This window comes from Panulirus ornatus, chromosome 46 (assembly GCF_036320965.1).
Source record: "Panulirus ornatus isolate Po-2019 chromosome 46, ASM3632096v1, whole genome shotgun sequence".
NCBI classification, from domain to species: Eukaryota; Metazoa; Arthropoda; class Malacostraca; order Decapoda; family Palinuridae; genus Panulirus; species Panulirus ornatus.
In genome coordinates this window covers 39251537-39270607 of record NC_092269.1, presented here as the reverse complement: position 1 = coordinate 39270607, position 19071 = coordinate 39251537, and the positions used below count along the sequence as shown (strand labels likewise).

Sequence of the window (19071 nt, the reverse complement as noted above, 5' to 3'; positions counted from 1 at the left end):
GACTTTCCTTCTTATTCTGCCCACTGTATGTGGGAGTTCTTGGCTGAACTGAGGTTCCTAGCTTATTTCAGGATGGTGAAAGGATAAGGATTCCTAGTCCATAAGGAAGACTTGTTGCCATTCATTTGAAATGAAAACCTCTTTCTCCATTTTCTGCTGTTTTATTTACTTTTTGTGAGGCATCTTATTGTGCAGTATATGACTAAAGTGATATGAGTGCAAAGATAAGTTTGGAGAATAAGAAATATTTGATGATGTTTTATTTTAAAATCAGAGTTATTTGTGGGCTCCCAACTCATGAATATGTAATGTATGTTACTTGCTTGAATAAGAACTTTAAAACTGTGAAGTGCCTTATATGGTATGTTTTGTTGATTTTACTATTCCTTTACTAGAGGGTTATGATGTTGGCTTTGGTTATAATATATAAAGAGTTTATCAAAGTTGCTCTCTGTACCTGTTAGATATTGTAGAATATCATATAAAGTTCATAACTATTGATTATGGTAATTGTTTCAACAGATTCTGGTAGGGCGAGAAATCCCCACATGGGTAAATCGACTGGCATATGTTTCGTCATGTGTCCCATTTCTTCAAAGATGTCTCCCAAAGGAGTGGTTAACTCCAGTTGCTCTCCAGCAGACTATTGAAAGGCCCTCCCCAGACTCCCCAACGTCTCCGCTCCCTCCTTCACCCAGTACGCCAGGTTCTGCTACCCGAGATAGGATCCCGCATTCTGCAGCTACTCCCAGGAATACTCGTTCTGCAACTCACTCCCGCAATTCTTTGTAACCTGTCATATGTGTGCTATGTCTACAGTGACTTTATTGTTTGCTGAAGTTTTTCTGACATGGAATGAGATGTATGAAAGTTATTTGACAAAATGTATAAAATGAGTGTAAGTGTGATGAATGTTTTTATATGGTTATTTTAGATATGTTATGATCTGTGTTTTCAGGCTACATATAGTTTTGATAATAAAATGGGATTAAATATACAGTTCTAGCACATGATTGGCTGCAGTGACAGTGCTGATAGCTTGTCATTTCTATTGCAGCAATGGCCATAGATTAAAACATAAAATTAAGGAGGGTATGTGACTGTGTAGAGTTCTTACTCTTCTCATGGTGTGTATAGAAACTAATTTAGTGCCATAAATATGCATTTTAAGAGAAGAGGTGTGATACTTGGTATTAAGGCCATCCACATATATGTATTGCAGTGTGCATTCAATTTACACCTCATTAAAAAGTATTTATCATAAGTAATATTGATTTGGGTTGAAGTTTTAATTATATTCTTAAGATGCTGCTGATATAGGTTGATCCTACATGTAGCATATAAGCTTGAAAATTAGCACAATTTCAGTCCAAATTATGTTTACAATGATGCTATTTTCTCAGTGGATTTTGTATCCAGTGCAGTACCTTATATGTAGTATTGTGTTCTTGTTAATTTACAATAATTTTTGGGCCTGTAGTAAAACTGTATGCATTTGTTAAATAAGAAATGGCACCATTACTTGTTGCAGTGAAATTGATCAGCTTTTGCATACGGAAATTGAACATGTTCAAAAGCCTCTCTGGTTTTAGCCATTCAGAGTTGTCTTTCAAAGTGGAATTATGGAATTATCCAATTGTATAGGGTACATCCTGGGACTGAGCACATAAGTGTGATCTCCATTGCAAAGAATTAAATAGTAATCAATATTGAAGTATGATATATCTAGCTGGAATTTAAATTGAATTGAAATATATTGTTAGAAAATTCACTGTATGTGCAGCAGGATCTCTAAACACTGCAGATAAGTTGCATTACTATCAGATTAATTCATAACCACTGATATCCAATACCAAGAATTATTTTCCCAGTGGTACGCACAGAGCTTTGATATTACGAATTGGACTAAGTTAATCACTTCTGAATGGGAAGATGCCAGTCTTTGGTGCTGGAAGTCAGTATATATAGGTTATAAGTTTTCATTAAAATTACAAAGAAATTAAATCATTATTATTGACCAGATGGCCCCTTCTTTTATCTCATTGCAGTATTTAGAAATTCTCCTGTATAACAAAAGATAGGCAAATGATACAACACTATATACATATATGCTGCGTTTTTTATATTGGTAAAAAGTTACAGGAAAAAGTATTGTTAAAGCTATACAGCTTGTAATGTTAGGTTCATTGTGTGATCTTTATTAACTCCTGGTAAAGGTTGTGCATCATAGGAAATGTAATGTATATGGTCTATTTTTTGGGGATGACATTGCTGTGTTATGATCCCTGGACATTTCTCTCAGGTCTCACTGCCAACAGATGAAAAGAAATGCTGCAAGGTTGAGTAATGTAGTTATATTAAGGTTTGCAAGTCTAAATGTGGGCCTAAGCGTATCCATAGTTTTGGCTCATCCATGCGTGTTACATCACATATTTATGTGGTCTTTGACAGGAATCCTTTCTTACTCTGCACAGTACAAATAAATATAAAAATGTGCTAAATATTTAGGTAATACAATACCTTTGGAAAAACAAAAGTGACATTCCAGTTCTATATTTTAATTATTATTCTAGATCCAATAGAATATGCTTAGAACTTTCCCAATACATTGTGCAGTGTCCTCTAGAAGTGCTGCAGCTAGACAGTACAACACTGGCAGGAAGAAAAGGATAGGGTACCATGCTATTTACAGTGTTTTTTGTATGCCAAATAATTGTAGGAGTACCTTAGGCATATGTTGCCAATTGTCATCTCATTTTTCATATGAATATCAAAATGTATAATTCATAAGATCACATAAATTTTCAAATTGAATGAACAGAGGGTCTGTTCACCTGCTTTCCTTTTAATCTTAGTACTCTTGACTGAAGACAGAGCACTATCATCTTATGTTTGGCATTGATTACCTTATTTAATTCATTTTAATGGTACTTAATTTCATGTTCAGCATGTTCATATTCAGCATCCTGTATAACCTAACCTGGCCCAGTGGAACGTCGTTTGGGCATATTACTCGCGACAAAGTGTATAAAAACTATTTGACGTCCATTACCCCATAGTGACTGGTTGGCAGGGTGATATATTTTTTTTTATAGATTTTTTAGATAATGCTAGAAATCTTGGATACAGACTTGGTTTATGTGAAGTACCTTTTTTTTAAGTGTATTTTTGGTACCATTGCTTTAGTCATTTGATTCATTAGCTGATATGGCAAATAGTTTTTTTTAGCAGAAAAATACTACTTGATATGAAATTTTAACTTTTGTCCCTGTGTGTTTAAGCTGAAACAGAAGAGCTATTGTAAGTAGTATATCATTTACAATCTCAGGTCACAAATTCTTTCATTTGATAGTTCTTTTACTTGTACACTAATGCCATGTCTGTGTCCAAAATTGTTCTTAGTATTCTATTATAATGATCTGTGGGGTAAATTCTCAGCTTTCAGCCGGAAATGGAAAATAGAATGGGCGCTTGAATCGCTCCAAAATGACAAGGGATGCAAATGAGTTCAAAAAATTTCTTATGCATTGTATTTCTTTAAAGAGCTTTATACCCTTTTCCGAGCTGCCTTAACTGGATATCTATTAATATATATCTATTTGCTTCTTAATATGGCTGTTTCCACTGAAATTGTTATAAATTATGAGCTCAATTGTAATTTGTAATATTTTTGAATATTCTTCCTCTTTGAAGTTCAGGGGGTTTGAAAAAGTGTATATAGCATCATGCAGAGTAGTAAGTGTAAAATTTGTTGGTCTATAAGAGAAATGTTTAACAGATGTAAGAATAATGAATTATTAAGTATAGGAATTCTACACATCTTCCAATGTGAATTTGAATAAGGCATTGTACTGAATTATTGTCAGGGAAATACTTGTATGAAAGATGTATGTCCTTGTTTTTAAGGTAAATGGTGTAGAAGGTGTTTTTACTAACTCATTTTGTTAAACAACAAAGTTATTTTTTGTAAATAAAAATTTTCATACACCTTTTCATTGCTTAAATTTCAGACAGCTAACTTACAAACTAGGTAAGCTATGCATGACTGATCATAGATTCATGATTTTGCTTGCTACGTTTTGAGTGTAGCTAGTATAATTAATGAAGAATTTGTAAGGTCTGTTTAGTTGTAGAAGATGTATGTCCTTGCAGTTTTCTGTCTAGATTTCTGCTTTCTTTAAATCCTGATTTTTCAGTATTTTATTATTTTCTTTTGCGTTGATTTTAGCGTTATCACTGTGCACTCTAACTTTTTGGCCTTTGTTTCTTGTTTTGTCAAACATGTAGTATTAGTTTGCCATGACTTAACTGTAACTTGTATAAAACCTTTGTTTTATGGAATAAATAAAAAGAGCACTTTTTAATACAGAATAATGTTTTGGTGGCTAATCACCAACACAGTTGAATCTCTCATTGGCACAAGTAAAAACATTTTAGTGATGTAATCAGTTCTTGTTCACTGCAAATGAGCCATTAGCCAGCTTTTAAAGCAAAGAGTATCAACTACAGTATAACCTCAATTAAATGGACAGTTGGGGGAAGGGGTGACCTTTAATGTTGATTATCATTTGAATCCAAATGGTTTATTATGATTTCTCATACTCAGAACAGTAATAATCATATCAGGTGGTTGAAGCATCAACACTAAATATGAATGAAAAGCTTTTAAGCTTTACTTTTTCCTAAGGAATATCTAACACTGTTTCTTTACCCTATATTCCTTGCATATGTGAGCAACTGATACACTAGACTCTCACTTCTGTTAACTTGGGTTTAATAAGGATATTGTTGTTCATCTTGTGCGTGAAATGTCGACCTGAATCCATTTCAATATGGACTACTTTCTTGGGATTGTCGGACAGCATATGTTGTTTTTTGCTGTAGTCCTATGAATTGAGGTTTTACTGCAGAAACAAAACTTTTCAGACAGTTTATGAAGTATTAAACTCACTCATCTAGGTTATTACATCACTTAATCATGCCACACAAATCTGTATGGAAATAGCAGTTTCCTACAGTTATTTACAGTATTATGTTGTGGACTGATGTCATGCTTGTATTACATATAACCTCAAGGTTAGCCATCAAATCATGGTTAACCAGAGGCTTCAGCAAAAGGTATCTGCATGCCAGACCTCTCACTGCTATTCATAGTTGCATCAGTTGAAGCATGCAAATCCAATAGGCTGTTCCATCTTTTTAAAGTCACTCTACCAGTGTTTAAAGTTGATTTTTATTTAGCCTTCTGTAACTACATTATTTTTCATATTTCAATACGTACCGTTGAGTAGGAGTCTGATCCTACAGTTAGTGACTAGCCTTACAATAGTACCTTAAGATTCATCAATTAAACTCTTATTCTTTAAGAGTTTGAATAATTTTCTCATATCAATTTTTTTAAGATTTTTTGATCTTTTCCTGACACTACCTTTTTTTAAGATTTTTTGATCTTTTCCTGACACTACCTTGATAACATGGGAAAACAGTGAACAAATATGGAAAAAAAGTTATTTTGAGCTCTGTCAAATTATGAGGATGTTGAGAGCTAGCACTGGTCCTTGTGGCAAACAACTTTCTCCCCTTTCAGTGGAAGGGCAGAAATGTTCTTAGGGGCCCTGTCTCCCTTTGTTTTATTTTTTATGAAATTTCTTATTGGTAGTAGTCGGTAGGCAGCCAATGACCAGGGAGATACATTACCAGCACTACCCACCTGGGTATTGGGAGGGTTAGTGATGGTTGCATAATGAGCCAGCACCATTCATTAAGTTGCACACATGACAGCTTGAGAATGGATGTGAGCAAATGTTGCCTTTCTTCATCTGTTCCTGGCAATACCTCACTAATGTGGAAAAGGCAGTCAAATATGAAAAAAAGAAATATATTTATATATGGGGTATTCAGTGTTGTAAATGGAAATGGTGAAGAGCTTGTGGATTTGTGTGCTGAAAAAGACTGGTGATTGGGAATACCTGGTTTGAAAAGTGAGATATACATAAGTGTATGTATGTGAGTAGGAGAGATGGTCAAAGGGCATCATTGGATTATGTGTTAATTGATAGGGGTGTAAAAGTGAGACTTTTGAATGTTAATGTGCTGAGAGAGGCAGCTGGAGGGATGTTTCTTCACTATCTTGTGGAGGCAAAGATGAAGATTTACATAGGTTTTTAAAACAGAAGAGAATGTTGGGGAGAAGAGAGCGGTGAGAGTAAGTGAGCTTGGAAAGGAAACCTGTGTGAGGAAGTATGAGGAGAGATTGAGTGTAGAATGGCAAATGACATGAGGGGAGTGGGTAAGGAATGGAATGTATTTAAGGAAGCAGTGATGGCATGTGCAAAAGATGCATGTGGCATGAGAATGGTGGGAGGTGGGCAGATTAGAAAGGGTAGTGAGTGATGGGATGAAGAAGTAAAGTTTTTAGTGAAAGTAAAGAAAGGCATTTGGACGATACATACAGAGAAGGAGTGCTAATGACAGAGATGCATAAAAGAAAGTGGCAGGAGGTCAAGAGGAAGGTCCTTGGATTGAAAAGGAGGGCAAATGAGAGTTGAGGGAGAATAAAAAGATGTTTTGGATGGAGGTAAATAATGTGCAAAAGACAAGAGAACAAATGGGAACATCAGTGAAGTGGGCATGAGGGAAAATGATAACAGGTAGTGATGAAGTGAGAAAGAGATGGAATGAGTATTTTGAATGTTTGTTGAATGTGTTTGATGAGAGAGTGGCATATGATGGGTGTTAAGGTGGAGCGTTGTGCAAAGTGAGTGTCAGGGAAAATGGTTTGATTAATAGAGAAGAGGTGATGAAAACCTTGTAGAAGATGAAATCCGGCAAGGCAGCAGGTTTGGATGGTATTGCAGTTGAATTTATTACGAAAGGGGGTGATAGTGTTGTTGATTGGTTGGTGAGGATATTCACTGTATGTATGGATCATGTTGAAATGCCTGAGGATTGGCAGAATGCATGTACTGTGTCATTGTACAAAGGCAAAGGGGATAAAGGTGAGTGTTCAAACTATAGAGGCATAGTTTTGTTGAACATTCCTTGAAAATTGTATGGGAGGGTATTAACTGAGAGAGTAAAGGCATGTACAGAGCATGAGATTAGGGAGGAGTAGTGTGGTTTCAGAAGTGGTAGAGGATGTTTGGATCAGGTGTTTGCTTTGAAGAATGTGAGAAATATTTGGAAAAACAGGTGGATTTGTATGTGGCATATATGGATCTGGAGAATGCATATGATAGGTTTGATAAAGATGCTTTGTGGAAGGTCTTAAGAGTATATGATGTTGGAGGTAAGCTGCTGGAAGCAGTGAAAAGCTTTTATCAAGGATGTAAGGCATGGAGAGGAGAGTGATTGGTTTCCAATGAAGGTCAGTCTGTGGGAGGGGTGTCTGATGTCTCCATGGTTTTTTAATTTGTTTTTGGATAAGGTGGGTAGGGAGGTAAATGCAAGAGTTTTGGAAAGAGGGGCAAGTATGCAGTCTGTTGGGGATGAGAGAGCTTGGGAAGTGAGTCAGTTGTTGTTCGCTGTGATGATACAGTGCTGGTGGCTGATTCATGTGAGAAACTGCAGAAGCTGGTGACTGAGTTTGGTAAAGTGTGTGAAAGAAGAAAGTTAAGAGTAAATGTGAATAAGAGCAAGGTTATTAGGTACAGTAGGGTTGAGGGTCAAGTCAATTGGGAGGTAAGTTTGAATGGAGAAAAACTGGAGGAAGTAAAGTGTTTTAGATATCTGGGAGTGGATCTGGCAGCGGATGGAACCATGGAAGCGGAAGTGAATCATAGGGTGGGGGAGGGGGCGAAAATCCTGGGAGCCTTGAAGAATGTGTGGAAGTCGAGAACATTATCTCGGAAAGCAAAAATGGGTATGTTTGAAGGACTAGTGGTTCCAACAATGTTGTATGGTTACGAGGTGTGGGCTATGGATAGAGTAGTGCGCAGGAGGGTGGATGTGCTGGAAATGAGATGTTTGAGGACAATATGTGGTGTGAGATGGTTTGATCGAGTAAGTAATGTGAGGGTGAGAGAGTTGTGTGGAAATAAAAAGAGCATGGTTGAGAGAGCAGAAGAGGGTGTTTTGAAATTTTTTGGGCACATGGAGAGAATGAGTGAGGAAAGATTGACCAAGAGGATATATGTGTTGGAGGTGGAGGGAACGAGGAGAAGTGGGAGACCAAATTGAAGGTGGAAAGATGGAGTGAAAAAGGTTTTGAGTGATCGGGGCCTGAACATGCAGGAGGGTGAAAGGTGGGCAAGGAATAGAGTGAATTGGATCGATGTGGTATACCGGGGTCGACGTGCTGTCAGTAGATTGAATCAGGGCATGTGAAGCGTCTGGGGTAAACCATGGAAAATTCTGTGGGGCCTGGATGTGGAGGGGGAGCTGTGGTTTGGGGCATTATTGCATGACAGCTAGAGACTGAGTGTGAACGGGTGGGGCCTTTGTTGTCCTTTCCTAGCGCTACCTTGCACACATGAGGGGGGAGGGGGATGGTATTCCATGTGTGGCGAGGTGGCGATGGGAATGAATAAATGCAGACAGTGTGAATTGTGTGCATGTGTATATATGTATATGTCTGTGTGTGTATATATATGTGTACATTGAGATGTATGGGTATGTATATTTGCGTGTGTGGACGTGTAAGGGGGACATGTGTAAGGGGGTGGGTTGGGCCATTTCTTTCGTCTGTTTCCTTGCGCTACCTCGCCAATGCGGGAGACAGCAACAAAGCAAAGTAATAAAAAGAAAATATATATATATATATATATATATATATATATATATATATATATATATATTGTATTATACGCTTGCTGTTTCACATCCTTTCTGTAGCTGACATGCAAAATGCACTAGCACCACAACCCTGTGCCCAGGACCAGGTTCTACAAATCTTTCTGTGGTTTCCCCCAGTTGCTTCACTTGCCGTGGTTCATTCTATTTACATTATGTCACCCCCTTTTTTCTACATCTTTCCAGTTCACCTTGTCCCATGCATGCGTTTGATCCTTCTGCATATTTAGGCCCTGAGTACTCAAAATCTTTTGCTCTCCACCCTTCCATCTCTATTTGGTCTCCCCTCTTCTCCTTGTTGCCTTTGCTTCTGATGCATATATTCTTGTCACCCTCTCTTCACTCATTCTCTTCATATGTCCTAACCAATTCAGCACACTCAGCTTTCTCACTCACTTTGAAAGTTACCCATTGAAAGAGAGCTCTTTCCTTTTTTTTAATTCTGTTATTGAGTGAATAATTGTAAATCAAATGAACAGAGTAAATCCATTATTTTTATTTACATTTGCTTAAGCAGTGATGAATGGTGTGTCCACTGCGGTCTGGTCCAATCAGCACTTCTTGTTTTTTCACTTTAAACATACACATAGATTCTTGATATTTTACTCTTTATTCATCATTTTAAAGAAAATTTGCGAATAATGTTTAGAAAACTTTGCTAGTGAACATGACATCCACTTGACCCTCAACCAGAACAAGACTTACAACTAGATTCACCTTCCTACCTTTTTAACATCTATGCAACATTAAGAAAGGACAGACAAAAAGGACAAGGAAGAGAACCTATAGCACTGAACAGTTTTCCACCAAACCATAGCATTCTGACTTCACCCAGAGTACAAAACAGTTCACAGACCATGATAACACCCTAGAAGTACAATCCATGAGACTAAAACTACCTACATATCTCCCTCTTTCACATACCCTGTATACTATTCCAACTGCAGAACCTACTGAAAATACCTTACCCCTATCTCTGAGGAGATATCAGTGCCCATCATCCCATTTGGCTTAACATTTATATCTCTGAGGTGAATTAATACAATTGCAACCATTCAATATTCTGAACCTATGCAACCAACCAAACAGAGTTCCAACCTATCACCTCCTGCAGCCACTTAACATTGAACTGTCTTTTAACCATTTGCCCATTCATATAACATTCTAATAGCTGACATACACAAACTACAAGAAAGGGGATTGGCCAGCATTTGTATGATACAGGGAATCCAAGTTTCAAAACTTCAATATTGGTAATTTCTCCTCCACATATAATGCCATTTCATATTGATGAGCACCAACCCTGCAAAAAGCAAACGCTAAAAGAACACAGAAAGAAATAAAACAAGCTACAGACCTCATAAAACATAGAAGCCAGCTTAGGCCTAACCACATGGTATAAAACTGAAAAACAAACAGTAAAGTGGCACTCCTTATTCATGAAATTTAACCAAAAAAACCCTGAGCAACCAACTTGATGCGCATTTTAAAACATTCACACGTCTTGCACTTATGAAACCCCCTCATATGAGCACCCCTGACTTGATTCAGTGACATGCCTTCTCCCAAAGAACACACAAACATAATCTTGAAAGACTACTCAAAAGTAAGCACAAACCAACCACACCCCTAAAGAGGAATGTCATGAAAAAGGTACACAAATTCCATCATGAAACAACCGTTCGCCCACCCTTCACTCCCACTGATATAAGCAGTGCAATTCAAAGCTATAAACACTCATCTGCAACAGGCCCTTATAGCATATTAAACTTTCACTTTAAACTCTTTGGTCGAGATTTAATCTAAGCATGTAAAGATATCTTTAACCACTTTTGGTTGCACAACAGAATCTCTAAGATCTGGAAATTTGCCAATATAGCATCAGTGCTAAAACCATCTAAATCACCCAACTTCCACTTATCTTACTGCTCTATATCACTTATGTCTTCATTATCTAAACTCGGAAAATCCACAACAAAATTTCATAGAACATTCCATGCACACCTTATCAACATTGCTTGATACCCAATCAATCTACAACATATCCTAGATGGTGAGAACTAACTATAATCCTTGTTCTGCATGATATCAGTGGCAGTAGATATCAGTGAAGCACTTGACACTATCCTGAACACATCCTCTGCAACAATAATAAAAAATGTTTAGTCTACATAGCTGACTATCAAGCCAGAGCCACTAACAAAGGCTTCTGTTTTACAACCCTTAAACTCTACAGTAGGGTTCCCCAAGGAGCAGTTGTTTCTCCAAAAATTCTCCAGTCTTTTTCAACATGACCTTCTGTTACTTCATAAGGACCACAGTATGAAGGTCCATTCTTATGTAAATGACCATATAGTCACACCACATCACCCTGACACCACATTAGCAACAGCTGCATTACACAGTTCGAAGTCACTCAACCAGAACAGAATGTCTGCATCTGCACAGAAATCTTTAGTCACTCTAACCCCAGACTGACATGAATTCAACCTGCACCCTCCCATCACCTTGATTGGCCCATCACTCTCACTCAGCAAAACACTTTAACTGTTCTGGGTATCTCATAAAACACACTCCTGACATTCAGTATGCACATACACATCAACACACAAAAATGGGGCAAACAAACTAAATGCCCTCATAATACTAACTGTTACCAGATTTGCACAAGAAAGATAATCCTTTAGTACAGTATTCTCAACTGACAATTCATCTGCTCCATCCTAAACTATGCCTCACCTGCTTAGTTATTCACCCTGTCTAAAGCAAATATAACAAAGCCACAAACCACACGAAACAGAGCACTCGGAGCAATCAGTACCTAGTAACCATAAACACTCACCACTTTGCATAATGAAACGAAGATCTTTCTAGTACAATCCTACCATATTATATCTGACAGACAATTCTTTGCAGCAGCACTAGACCCCTACCCTCAAAACCTCTCCATTCCTAACTGCCGATCTCCATATAGACATGAAAAGTTTACCCATACATCCATCTGAAACCACACTCCCTAGAAACACAAGAGTAATAGTTTTCTGTCATTTCCACACTCCCCCCACCAAGACACATACACATGCAATTTTATGAATGGTGGTCGTGCCTGGTGGACATGGCCAGCTTTCTCTGCACTCCAGGTGCCCCATAGAAGAATGAAGGGACTCTTGGGACAGGAAGGTAAGGTATATTTTATGTACATATGTATAAAAAAAAGATCCTCTTCCAGTTCCATATGGTAGCACAGGTATGTTCGGCCTCTGAAATTACTCATACAAATCTTCATCCCATGTTTATTGTAATAAGATGAGAAATGATCATTCAGACTTAGATAAGCACTGTTTATTGTTTCTTTCTTCACACAAAGTTGATTATCAAATGTGACAAACATCTCCATTCACTTCATCGCTGTACACAAACACTTGCAGTGCATTTAATCCCTAATTATCAGTTTGGCCTCCTCATCTAAAAACCCTAGCCCTAATATACATATATATGTATGTATGTATAGATATATTTTTATATCCATATTTAGGGGTATACATTTGTACATATAATGCATGTATGTTTAAATTACCTTTATGAGTGAGGATTTTTCTCTCTAGGGCTCAGTCATCTGTTCTGGACGCTACCTCATGAATGTGGGAAATGGCAAAAACAAATATGTACATGTATTTATTAATTAATTGATTTAGTCATCTATTGATGAGTGCCAAAGATCAGTCAATAAAAGAATGCACCTATTTTTCATGATTACATCAAAAAATGTTTTTCAGTTAAGCTGTCAAGATCATATTCCTCTTGTAGCAAGGTGCTTCGATTCTACTTTTCATCTACTAGTCAGGATCCATGGCAGGGCCTTGTTCTTTGTTAATTATCAAAATGACTGTTTTCCAGCTGTCGTTTACCTTGTTAATTATCTAAACGACTGTTTTCCAGCTATTGGTTGCCATATACTGTCATTCATTAATATGTCTATCTTTAGTGATATCCTCACCATAGAATATACCTTGTTCATGTATGATCTCGTAAAGAACAAAGATTAGAAAATGTACACAATCTAGTGTTGAAAATGGTTATGCATATATAGTTTTTGTAAACTTTACTGCAAGTTTTATTTTGTGCAAATTTTTGTCTACCCACTTATCTGCATAACTTTCTACCATATGTTTTTAAAAATTGGGATACATATGTTCTTTAATGGGTAGCAACAGTTTTGTACAAAAGGGAAATTAATTTCAAAATGGATTTTATTAATTCTAGAGGTAGAGTAAAACAAGAAGTACTTTGATTTAAATTCTCATCATTGACCATTAAAGTGTCAAGCATTATTTTTTCCATAAGGAACATAAAGTTATGAAGTTCTCATTTTATAAGGTTTTTGATTGATTGAAATGCCCATTAGGAGCAGCAGTGAAAAATTATGTAATCTTGTGATTTCAAAGTGATTTTGATGTCTACAAAATTAGTTCCTTTTTTTCCTTTTTGCATTTGCAAAAGGATTGAACTGTGTAAAGCTTGCATACCCCACGTAATTATTAATTACAGATTAAAGTTTAAACTTTGATATTTGTTCATTGAGGAGCAAGAGGGTTTTAGGAAAGGTAAGGGATGTGAAGATCAGATATTTGCAGTGAGAACGACAGTGGAACAGTACCTATTGAAATATAAGCTGTATGCAGCTTTTATGTATCTGGAGAAAGCAGATGACAGAGTTGAGTAGAATGCTTTATGGGATGTGTTAAGGAGATTTGTTGGTTGGTTGATGAGAAAGCCTTCAATAGAGGAGCAAATGCATGTGTAAAAGTGGACAGACAGTTGAGCAAGTGTTTTGGTATACATGTGGGTGCGAGACAGGGCTGTGCAATGTCACTGTAGCTTTGTAACATATATAAGGTTGAAGTGATGTCACTGTAGCTTTGTAACATATATATGAATGGAGTGACAAGGGAGATGAAAGCAAAACTAGGCAAAGGGGGATGCATAGATGAGTGTGTTGGTGAGATATGGTGGCTAGTGACGAGTATGTTTGCCGATGTTACTGTAATGTTTGCTGAGAGTGAAGAGGATATGTGGAGGTTGTAAATGTCTTTTATGGTGTGTGTAAGTGTAGACAATTGATGGTAAATGCAAGTAAAAGTAAAGTAATGAGTTTGAAAGGAAACAGAGTGAAAGTATGAAGTTTACAAGGCACTATAGAGTGAGAGAAGATAGTGTACAAAACTATGTTATGGATATGGGGGAAAACTGGACAGGATTTAAGTATTCAGGGAGCAATTTTGGGTAAATTTTGTGATATGGAAGAAAGGATAAGGTCTACTTCCTTGATGAGAGTTCTCAGAGGGAATGAGTGTCAAATATATTACAAATAATTTCTTTTATATAAATATACATGCCTACACAAAAAAAATGAAGTTTGGGTTGCATACTGAAGTGTCCATTTATTACAGATATCGACTTAACATTACAACTTAAATGATTGTAAGGAGAAACACAGCTTATTACTGAATGACAAGTTTTCATTGATAGCACTAATAGATTGCCCACCATTATGCCTGTAGATTAGTTTTTTGACTGACCACCAAAATAATCTTTTTGTACATGGAAGTAACATAGAATTTTAACTGAAATCTATGATTTATGATCAGATTTTTTCTTAGCTCCTCACCCACAATTTAAACCTGTCTGCTATTGTAGTTATAGATTTAAAGATGTATGTGTCTCACAATCATTTTGATTGTGGATTTAACTGGTGTTTGTTCAAAGAAAATCTTGTAAAGCTGTTGAGTAAATAGAGTAGGAAGCATACAAGTTGCTTCTAGGATTTCTTGTATGTGTATTCAGGGAAAGAAACAGTAGTAGCCTCCCTTTGAAATGTTTTTCATATTTGTTGGCCATTTCCCACATTAACGAGGTAGCACCAGAAACAGATGAAGAAAAGGCCTCATTAACTTTTATCCATTCTCTATCTTTCGTGTATAATGCTGTCTTTAAAGATTTTGGTAGATATTTCTTTTTCATGAACAAGGGTCTCCTTTCTGCTTAACCTGTTACCATGATGAAAAGCACTTGAATTATGCAGACTTATGCTTTGTACTTACTTCACCTCCTTCATTTACAAAAGATAAAATTTTTCCTTGCTTATTTGCACAAAAATAAATGAGTTAGTCCTGACTACACTTTAGTCTTTAGAGTTATATGTTTAAAGTTTATGTGATGGTTATGATTGAGAAACCCTTCAGAAAAAGGCTGTATAGAAAAATTTCAATGTCAGTATTACAAGGTCAAACTTACCTCGCATTAGAGAAAGGCATAAACACACATAATTAACGTCTAGCCTCAAGTATAGAGTATGACATAAAAATTTTCTGGATTTACTTAACTGGTGAGAGAATATGAATGCAAGGTTGATAACTGCGCAGTGTGCTTGAATACAACAATCTTTAAAACCTTTAATATGAGGATAAAATCACACAAAAAATATGTGGATGAAAATTGTGTTTGTATTTTTAAGTTTTAATTACATATGTTCTGATGTACTATTGCTTCAACAGTCTGATTTTCCAAAACTCAATTAACTGATTATCTAAGCAGTGAAATGATGCTACAAATATTCATTTAACTAGCTGCAAGTATGCTTATGCATCATGATTAAAGCTTAGGTGATCAGTCTCATTAGCCCTGGTATGGATAATGAAGCTTTTGGTGTGAAAGAGGCAGGTAAATATAAATGTTTTATTTCTTTATTTTTATTTTTACCTCTAGACCAGTTTCCATGAAAGAGATCTGGCATTATCCAGAACCTTATTCCAAAGGCTTCTGTAGCCCAAGGTTACGTTGCTTCCAAATGTAGGGAAGTGTCGACTCCTTTGGAAAGAAATGTTTTATAAAGAGATGGTAGTCCCAATGAAACAGCCTTTCCAAAGATGACTTTTAAGTGGTAGTGTTACCTTGAGCAGGTGGAGTCCAGTAACAACCAGCTATTTATATACTTCGTTACTTCCTGCCTTAGGAATCCCTTCCATCTTTATAAGGCTCCTGCAGCACTCAGAAAGCTGGCTACATCCACCAGTAGGGACTTTAGGTCATAGAGTGTTCTGATGTGTATGCATCAATGTGTAGTGAGTGCCGGGCAACTGAGTAATATGTGTTTTGTCTTTATGGTAGTTTAATCAAGTACCTTAAAGGTCTTGGGGTATGTTGAAATAGCATTTGAAGTGTTATAGTAATTGATGATGTCCAGAATGTAGATGGAAGAGTGTACTTTGTGTTTGCCTGGTAAGTGTGGTGTCTAATGGGTGTATGTCTGGTGGGTTGGAGTTTAAGACTTAGTTGGGAGGTTGGATATTTCGTGCTTTTCAGGTTATTCCAGTGTGTATGTGTTTTGTTGGTGTTATATTTGTTGGCTATTTAGGGATCTGTATGTAGATGTTAGCGAAGTGTAAGGAAGGGACAAGCTTGTTATTGCTACCTGAGGGTTGGTGGTTAGTTATAGTGTGGTTTGGGTGGGAGGGGCCTGGTGCTATTGCGCAGAATTTAGTGCTGAGAATGTTAAGCTGGGACTGTATATGTTAAGATCTTTGTTTTGCTGTGAACTTGTTGTGTAATTGTGGTTACTAGCCAGCAAGTGATTCTTTTGAGTTCACTAGTTCGTTTAGTTTGCAGCTTTGTTATATTTGCTTTTGAAAGGGTGGAAGAACAGGGTGGTGAGACTCAGTTTGAAACAGAGGAGATGAACTGTTTGTAAAGAGTGTTGAGTGATTCTTGTCCAAATCTGATGCCATTTAGTGTTCTAGGGGCAGTAAGTTTGGGTGTTTACTGTTATGTTGATGTAGGTAATAAATTTTGCATTTCGTATGTGATGTCTAGAAGGTTTGTGTTTTGTTCAATGGGAGTGACTGTCCATTCAAAGCTACTGGAGGAGTGTGATCAGGTTTTATATCCCTTTGGGATTAAAAGAGTGACTGAAGACTTCTCTGGAGATGTAGATCTGTTTATATAAGTGTTACTGGACTTTGCCTGAGTAAAAAGAGAGTACAGTGACATCAAAGAATTTATAATTTCAAAGGAGGCCATTCTGTCATAGCTACTGAATATACCACAGCCTTGGAGTTGCAGAAGCACCTTTGGAAATGGATCCTAGGTAACACCAGAACCCTTTAAGAAAAAGGTCCTGGGAGAATTATATATATATATATATATATATATATGTGGTGAACATCACCTTTGCTAGAAGCAATTGAAAGCTGATTGTATCTCTCAGTTTAATTTACTAAATATCTGTGTTGCCAGCTATCTTTGTCTCTGTTTTCATATGCCTTTGTCTTGATTTTTCAAGTGTCACATCAAATGTTTGGTTAACTGGGACATCAACTCTGGATATAGCCAAATTGATGTTGCTGATCCTGTATGACCATTGATTATTAAGACACATGGTCATTATTAACCATTCTGAGTATTATATATCTCATAAACTGGTCTTCCGCAATGGTAAGATATGCACTACATTGTGCAGTCCAAGGGCCATGTTTCAGACACATTCCAGACAACTGACAGTCACTCAGAACTAGAATGCAGCATGGTAATCATTAAGAGGAAGATATATGATAATTGTAGAAAGCTTAAACATCTCATTTCTAGAAGTTTATGAATTTTAGTAAGAATATGGAAAATCTGTGTATGGAATATGCAGTCATAATGTCAGTTGACTAGAGTGTCTCGACAAGGTCCAAATTTATACTGTAATCCGAACTTATGCTTGTGACAATATGTATTTATTTTTTCTTACAGGAGATTATTGGCTAAAGGTCAATATCTGTCAGACCTAATATATAGGATCTTGGTAACTAAAGGGATTTTCTAGTTTGTGAAGAAAATATCAATGTAACTGAACAAACAAAAATAACCGAAGTGATGACAGTGATTAGGTGTAAATTAACTTTGTGATTGATTTGGTATCAAAAACAAGTCTTGCATCATAATCCTGCAGTCATTGATGTTATTGATGAAAGGATGCGTAATCTTGTATGTGATTCATAAGCAAAAATAAGCCTACTTTTCTTTCTGTATTGTATAGCTCTAGGTTGTACACTTGAGAGTTATAGGTTAAGTCTCTAATTCCCTGTTAGTGCCTCAAGTTCTCCTTGTTACAGGGGATGTGGATAAAATTTTTGATGAAAGTTAGTGGATAATCTGATCACCAGTGTTGTGGATCAGTTAATGATGTATCTGTTGAATAGATATTCATTTTCCATATACATCCACTGTTGGTTCATCAATATTATGCCTGGATTTGGAGTTGCCTGATGGATTTTGTCATTCATTTATACACAGAAAAATATGAGCTGGACATTTTCAGTAAACAGTATTTGTTACAATGAAGCTGTTATATTGTGATTCATAAACAATTAACAAAATGATTCATCATTATCATTATCAGTATACTGAATTATAGTGTCAATTTTGACACAAAAACACATTAGTATATATCATCACATAAAAATCATTTTAATGATCAAGCTCTAACTCACAAGGGAGCTAATTGGGGAATCATGTTTAACTTTAAAGTCTGTTTGCTACTAACAGGATATTTCCTCATATTAGAACATGTAGATCTTATGAATATGAAAATGCTATCAAATGAATGCCGATATGCAAGGACAGCTCTCCTTCTGAGTTACTGCTTTCGAACTCTCATGTCATCTGTTCCACACCATATTTTATCATTAACTTCAAAGTCCATTACAAACAAATGTTTGCCAAGCTTGTACAGTTAGAAAGGTATAATGTAAAATAAAGGGACTGTTATTCATATATTCAGTAAGGGGCATCTTCTTGTCCGATGACAGCCTCATGCTCTATAATTCAAATTATTTACATTTTGGTAAGGTATTATGTTACCTCATTTTTGTTAATATTGGTAGTTCTTAAGTTCTTCATCAGTGTAGTTGAAGTCAGTGTTGAGGTAACCTTTGTCCTGGTTATGTTGAATTTCGTGTCCTCATTGATATGTATGGTACTTTGGAATGCTTTTGCTTATTTTATATCTACAGAATATGTTAGCTCTTTATTACTTGGGGATGTCACTTTAATTGTTGACTTGCCGTAAAACTGTAATCATAAAATAACAATCCTTACTAATTTTGCTTTTTATTCCATACTTATGAATATGACTCTGTTCTAATTTCTTTTTAATAAAGATTATTAAGGGACCTTAACTACCTCATATCACTCAAAAACTGACAGCAATGAGAAAATGTAGTACTAAATAGTTCTATTCCT

At 36.3% G+C, this 19071-nt stretch overlaps 1 protein-coding gene across 4 annotated transcripts in view; it reads left to right on the top strand.

Annotated features, from left to right (window-relative positions):
* Positions 1–4374, top strand: part of LOC139763264 (deubiquitinase DESI2) — a 28581-nt gene extending 24207 nt beyond the window's left edge. For all 4 annotated transcript variants that reach the window (XM_071689206.1, XM_071689207.1, XM_071689209.1 and 1 more), the window contains exon 6: positions 523–4374. In XM_071689206.1, coding sequence (XP_071545307.1) covers positions 523–792 — 270 coding nt within the window. In that variant the 3' untranslated portion in view covers positions 793–4374. The remainder of the gene's footprint in view (positions 1–522) is intronic.
* The last annotated feature ends 14697 nt before the right edge of the window (positions 4375–19071 follow it).